Here is a 7500-nt window from a genome sequence, read left to right as displayed (position 1 = left end):
GCAACGTATTGAAATAAAGAGTTTATATCGCTCATTGTGTCAGCCGGTCCCATGTTTTTGAGACATTCCGGAAGTTGCTGCTGCATAGGAAACATTACTAACCTCCCCTGGTCACGTGGTATATACACAATGAATAAGAGTGGGAAAAACACAGAACCGTCTGACAAAATGAGCGATATAAACTCTTTATTTCAACACGTTGCTTATATTTTCTTCCACGCGTGAGAAGTAAAACGATGAGAGACAGGCATAGGACTAGGGATGGGTATCGTCTGCGATACTTTTAATGGTAACGATCGCATGACGCCGATACTATCGGGTATCAGTTCACGTAAAAACGAACGATACCTCGTTTCGATACTCTGGAACCCACCCCTGGCCGGTCGCATCTGTAACAGTTGGGCTACTGAGAGTTTAATGACTGCTTTAGTAGGCTACACTCGTTACTGTGGAAAATAGCCGACAATCGCCTATAATGTTTATTATTACTAGAAGCTGGGCCGCCCTTCGGGCGGCCCAGCGTCTAGTCGGCGACCTGGCCAACTCGGAACAATGTAAATAGGGAATGAATGCCCCGCCCTTTAATGCAAACCCCATTATACCTGTTTTCATAGGACCCGTTTTGACCATCTGTTTGCCTGTGTCCATTTATGCCCATATATGGAGATATCTGTATCTGTCTGTCTGTCGGCGTCCATTTTATGTCCATATATGGAGATCACTGCAGTTATAGTTCTGGGTCCATTTTATGCCCATATATGCCCATATATGGAGATATCTGTCTATCTGCGTCCATTTTATGCCCATATATGGAGATCTCTGTATCTGTCTGTCTGTGTCCCTTTTATGCCCGTATATGGAGATCTTTGTGATTCTGCATCCATTGTATGCCCATATATGCCATATATGGAGATATCTGTTTATCTGCGTCCATTTTATGCCCATATATGAGATTTCTGTCGCTTTTTCAAACAGATGGTCAAAACGGGTCCTATGACAACAGGTATAATGGGGTTTGCATTAAAGGGGGAACCGGCACTGTGTCTGCAACACAGTCGGAGGCACAGACAGATACAGAGATCTCCATAATGGGAATAAAGGGACACAGACAAACAGATGGAGGAGGAGACAAACTTAATGCAAACCCCATTATACCTGTTGTCATAGGACCCGTTTTGACCATCTGTTTGCCTGTGTCCATTTATGCCCATATATGGAGATATCTGTATCTGTCTGTCTGCGTCCACTTTATGCCCATATATGGAGATCTTTGACCATCTGTTTGCCTGTGTCCATTTATGCTCATATATGGAGATATCTGTATTTGTCTGTCTGCATCCATTTTATGCCCATAAATGGAGATCTATGCAGACACAGTGCCAGTTCCGGAAAATCCTGATGTCAGACATCAGAATCCGAACCTTTCGTGCTGGTTCCAGAAAATCGTGTATCGGGTCGGGTCGGGTCGAGGCCGAGCACTGCACTACCTGCTGCGGTGGGGAACGCACGTGCCGAATTTGAAATAGGGAATGAATGCCCCACCCTTTAATGCAAACCCCATGAATGCCCCACCCTTTAATGCAAACCCCAATATACCTGTTGTCATAGGACCCGTTTTGACCATCTGTTTGTCTTTGTCCACTTATGCCCATATATGAAGATCTCTGCACACACAGTACCGGTTGCAGAAAACTCTGATGTCAGACTTTATGCCCATATCTGGAGAACGCACGTGCCGGTGGGAAGAAGGGTTCTCGAGATACGCGGATTACATACATACATACACATTCACAGAGATTTTGTGTTGACTCATGTGGCGTACGTGATGTCAGAGCCTTTTATGAGTCACAATGACTCAGCGCTTGCGCCGATTTCCTCCGGAACAGCCTGATGTCAACAATCAGCTCCGCATAAGGAGATTCCGAACGTTTCGCGCCGGTTTCGGAAAACCGCGAGTCGGGTCGGGTCGAGGCCCGGCACTGCACTCCGCGCTGCGGCGGGGAACGCGCGTGCCGAATCTGAAGCCGGTGGGACGAACGGTTCTCGAGATACGCGGATTACAAACAAACAAACAGACAGACAGACAGAGATTTGTCGCATTTATAGATAGATGATGATTATCCAACGTCTATACTCTCTGCTCCGCCACACTGTGTGATCATCATCATCACCTCTGCTCTACCGCAGCAGCGAGTCACCACTCTTTCCGTGTTGAAGTTAAACTTAAATAAAAAGTATCGAAAATGGTATCGAAAAGGGTATCGTATCGATTCCCAGGTATCGAAAAAGGTATCGTTATCAATTCAAAGGTGAACGATACCCATCCCTACATAGGACCTTCACTTTTTGGATAGAACGTTCACAGAAGGTAAGAAGTGTTCGCGAACGGCGGTCAGATCTTCCACCCAGTCGGACAATTCTGGTTGACGACAGTGAGGAACCTCATCTCGGAGCTGCATAGCGGAGCGAGAGGTTCCGAAAGGAGCTACTCAACCATAAGGGGGTCGAAGTGGTTACGACTGTTCGCACTTGAACAACAGACGTGTTTCAATGAGCCTCATCCACTGACAGAGCCCACTGCTGCCTATCTGTGTAATGTACCTAACACAACATCAGGCTGATTAACAGGCTACTGCAACTGGTAGGCATTCTCCACCGTTTAGAGTAACAGAGTAGCGCCGGTGGAGATGTGTGCCGATGTTATCTTTAAGAGCAGGAACAGTGTGTTCTGTGCGTCTCTGCTCTGCCTCAGCATACGACCTGCATGTCACCATGGGCGCTTCTGTAAGCTGTCAACACACACATACGCACGCACGCACGCACACACACGCACGCACACACACGCACGCACACGCGCACGCACGCACGCACGCACGCACACACACACACACACACACACACAGCTATGCGCACTTTTGAAAATAGCCCGATCTACAAGCTATGAGCTTATACATCTGTAAGATGTCCTTTCAGATGGTTGGTCAGTGACCAGATTCATATCAATTTGGGGGTCCTTGTCATGATAATGTTTGAGAAACACAAACACCGTCCTAAGCAATAATGGAATTAATAACTACACAAATTAATCGTAATAGTCCTCACTTTGCAGGATTTCCCTCAACTTCACGGGAGGTAATTTGAACAGAAGTACAAACAAGGTCATTTGAGGTCACATATATACAGTAGATGTACAATTACACACACACACGCACGCACGCACACGCACACCCACACGCACGCACGCACACACACACACACACACACAGATGTATACAAGCTTTTAAAGTTTGGTAGACCAACTTTTCGGTGTCCCTCTTTATGGAAGTTGCTAGACGGCAACCACCTGCAGTTAATCATGTATATGTGTGTGTGTGTGTGTGTGTGTGTGTGTGTGTGCGTGCGTGCGTGCGTGCGTGCGTGCGTACGCGTGCGTACGCGTGCGTGTGTGTCTGTGTGTGCGTGCATCAGTTGTTCCTACAGTGGTGGTAGCCAACAAAGCTGACATGGAGATTGGTAGAGAGGTGACACTGGAGGAAGGACAGAAACTAGCCAAGGATCTCAGGTATGCTGTGTGTGTGTGTGTGTGTGTGTGTGTGTGTGTGTGTGTGTGTGTGTGTGTGTGTGTGTCTGTGTGTGTGTGTGTGTGTGTGTGTGTGTGTGTGTGTGTGTGTGTGTGTGTGTGTGGCACTCGTCATAGTGTGTGTGTGTGTGTGTGTGTGTGTGTACGTGCGTGCGTGCGTGCGTTATTATTTCTCATACTGCAGCCAACAATATATTTTTCATAATACAATAATAATACACTTGTGCACACAGTGGGTTACTGTTATTATTATAACTAAGGATATTACTGTGTATGGTGGCAATATACAGTGAAACGATTCTCTATTATGTTTGCTTACATTTAAAAGTTAGAGTAATTAAACCTGTGAAACCTGTCTTCTCCTTGTGTGCATGGCACGTGCATGTGTATGTGCGTGCGTGGTGCATGCGTGCGTGTGTGTTCGTGTGTGCGTGCATCCGTGTGTTTGTGTAGATGTGGTTTCATTGAGCTGTCAGTAGCAGAAGCTGTGGTTACCGTGGAAGCTGCAGTGCTCCAACTGATAAGGTGTGTTCTCGTCACACAGTATTATTGGAAGCTATCTTTATTGAGTTGCCTCTATAGGCTCTAGTAATGGAAGCTATTTTTATTGGGTTGCCTCTATAGGCTCTAGTAATGGAAGCTATTTTTATTGGGTTGCCTATAGGCTCTACTAATGGAAGATATCTTTATTGAGTTGCCTCCAGGCACGTGCACACATAGACATCAAAGGGGGCTTGAGCACCTGCCCATTCATTTGTCTGTAAAAAGTGCCCTCTCCAGACCATGAATGCAGTTATGGTGAAAGAAATGCAAATGCCCTCTTTCCCTGCCATACTTGAAGGCAGCATTCAAGATAATTACCTTGTCCAAACTCCTGAACTTGAATGCAGCATCTTATGTTGAATGAATTGCCCTCTCTGTGTAGAAATCACTGCTGTATGCCACATCTCCAGTATTCACTTGATTATGCTTAGTTTAGTGTGGTACCAAGCACCGAAAATGGCCCGATATTTTCACCAAAAGGCCCTTTTAGAAATGTCAGCCCCTGCCTCTCTAACATTCTCTGCACGCCCCTATCTTTATTGAGTTGCCTCTGAGTGGATTAACCACTTGAGCCCATATAACGTCTCTCTTCTGGCAGGGAACGTTCAGCAAAAATAGCAGTGGGTGGGTGAAGCAGGATCCAATACAAACAGGTCTAATTGTTAACTACTTGAATGCTCACAATGTGATACGTTTCAGAGAAGAGATTTTGTGTCGATTATAACAAAGTCACTGCAAGATGTAGGCCAGATGTAGGCCACGCTTTGTCTAGGACTCTTCGTACCGGACAAAGCCAGATGTTGGAGCTTAGCTCCTTCCAGGAGTACTACTCAAAAAAAAGTATATAATAGGGTTTAAGTGGTTTAACTACTTGAACCCATCATCCTTATTCTGGTGAAAATAGCGTTGCAACAGCAGATCTCCAACCACACAACACAAAAGAGATTCAGAGTAGAGTAGCTACAGCAGAGGGAGAGGTTCCAAAAGGAGCTGGTATAGCCTAGAGGAAGAAAGATATTTGGTATGTATAGAGCATACAAAAATAAGTATTAGCTTACATAGGCTATATAGACATAGAGATATTCCAGTGGTTACTACTACATAGCTGTCCCAAGTGCCAGTGATACTAGGTAACAGTTTTCTTTCATGTGAGTATACTTTCCCGACCATCACATGATTTGGACTCTTCTAATACCTGTATGTCGGCTAAAACTACTGCATATTGCATTAATAATATTTGACAAAAAATATTCGGTTGCTCATTGATTTGTATTTGGATCAGTTTTCCAATTTCTTTTCATTTACCTGCGTTGGTGTGCAACAAAACCCTGTAGGAAATATAAACGTTCATACAGTATATGTTCATCATCTGGGTTCGTTGCTATAGGCAAAACCAGCAAAGTAAAGTCATGTAGAGATAGGGCCTACTCTGTCCAGAAAGATGACACAAAAGACAGCCCAGTTTTGTCTGTTTGAATTTGAATCTTCTCTCCTGCCTCTCTAGGTCGGTATTGGAACAACATCGCCCTCTATCGTCTGACCGTCGCTCCTACATGCTGAGCGTCAGACACGCTCTAACTAGGAAACTAATCCGCTCCAAAACCATGCAATGGTGACCATGAAGATGGCAGCAGTAGGCCTACTTTCCTTCAATCACCTTTTTCTTTTTCATGGCTGGCATTTTTGTCTTGTTTGTCTTGAGGACCCATGAAGCCAAAATACAAGGTTGTGTAACTTTGTGTCAAATGAACTTCGGAAATGATGAATGCCACTTTAGTCTGGACTGGAACAATTCAACTTGGAGTCCATGACAGACGATGTAGGACTATGGAGGTAAAACATTATTGATTGTAATATTTCAGTCATATTCATAGTGGGGTCTGGGCCCTGGGGACCCCCAAGTGTCCTTGAGGCTAGTGTGTAAAGCCTCTATCATAGTCCATGGTGAGGAGCTATCACCTCACCGTGGTGTAGTTTTCTAGCTATCACCTAAACATGTATAACAAAGCCTAGGTGATAGCTAGAAAACTACACCGCGGTGAGGTGATAGCTCTTAACCTTGGACTATGATAGAGGCTTTATTCCTAGCAGAGCTGAGGAGCGGAGGGGGAGGAGCTTGTGCAAGCATGCGCTGTGATTGGTCAGTAGACAAAAGCTCTCGCCTAAACATTATTTAGGCTACTATTCTGTCCTAGTCCGAGCGTTTCAGGCAACATTGTGCACTTTATGAAAGAAGCATGACATTTGGCACAGTTAGAAAATGCCATATGGAATATTTTTGGCTATAGGGGCATCGCAGATTTGTCTTGGGAAACTTGTGGGAGCCAACCAAAGTTGCTCTCATAGACTTTACTATACCGTAAAATAATACAAAAAATAAATGTGCTTTAAGTAGCATGTGAGGGGTCAAACTAGGTGTTATTCGGGATTCTGAATCCAATGCAAGCATACAAAACTTTGAAAAGTGATGACTCATCACTAAACCATAGTTTTATGGGGTCCGTTTTTAGCCCAAGGAATGTTTTTCCTGTAAGACAAATGTTTGCATTGGATTCAGAATCCCCAAAAACACCTAGTTTGACCCCTTACATACTTGACCCCTTGCTACTTAAAGCATATGTATTTTTTGTATTATTTTACTCTATGGTAAAGTCTATGAGAGCCCAACTTTAATTGGCTCCCACAAGTTTCCCAAGACAAATCTGCGATGCCCCTATAGCCAAAAATGTTCCATATGGCATGTTCTAACTGTGTGCCAAATTTCATGCTTCCTTCATAAAGTGCATGATTACATCAAAATACTGCCCGAAACGCCTGGACTATCCCTATCGGTATGCAACACGAAAGGCGCTGAGTAGGCTCAATTGGCCTTTGCGGTCGCTTGAGACAGCACGCCTTTTTCATGGTTTGCCAAAACGGCGAGAGAATCACTTCCGCGTTGGGCGTGGCCTCTGCTCAGCTCGGGTAGAAAAAAAACATCCTCACATCCTTGAGGGGGTTCCAGGGGCCAGGGCCCCCAGCGATGTCAATATAGCATAACGTCGTTTCGGGTGAAAACCTTGTATGTCCAAAACCGTTTGTTTTGCATTTATCATTTTAAAAATGATTTAAACTAGTGAAAACAGCCGATCTACAAGCACACAACGCCTCGCACCGCGAGGCGTTGTGTGCTTGTAGATCAGCTGTTTTCACTACTTTTGTGCGACAGCCTTGTATGATGAAGTAGGACTTTGCTTTGCGAAATAATGTACACATTTGGAACTTGGAGATACAAGGTTTCTGCCCGACAGTGACGATAACAACAATCTGATTATCCCCAACCCTGTTTTAGTAACATTTAGAAACACAAATCTTGAATTCTGCCTCGGAACAACTTA

At 44.6% G+C, this 7500-nt stretch overlaps 1 protein-coding gene across 1 annotated transcript in view; it reads left to right on the top strand.

Moving 5' to 3' along the window:
* Positions 1-5739, top strand: part of LOC308279974 (ras-related and estrogen-regulated growth inhibitor) — a gene marked incomplete at both ends in the record, with an annotated part of 7767 nt that extends 2028 nt beyond the window's left edge. The window contains 3 exons of the mRNA XM_080720212.1: positions 3469-3562; positions 4034-4105; positions 5628-5739. Of these exons, the coding sequence (XP_080576338.1) occupies positions 3469-3562; positions 4034-4105; positions 5628-5739 (278 nt within the window). The remainder of the gene's footprint in view (positions 1-3468; positions 3563-4033; positions 4106-5627) is intronic.
* Between the last annotated feature and the right edge of the window lie 1761 nt (positions 5740-7500).

Source organism: Nannobrachium achirus (genome assembly GCF_963921795.1).
Source record: "Nannobrachium achirus genome assembly, chromosome: 24".
NCBI classification, from domain to species: Eukaryota; Metazoa; Chordata; class Actinopteri; order Myctophiformes; family Myctophidae; genus Nannobrachium; species Nannobrachium achirus.
This window is presented reverse-complemented; position numbering and strand designations above follow the sequence as displayed.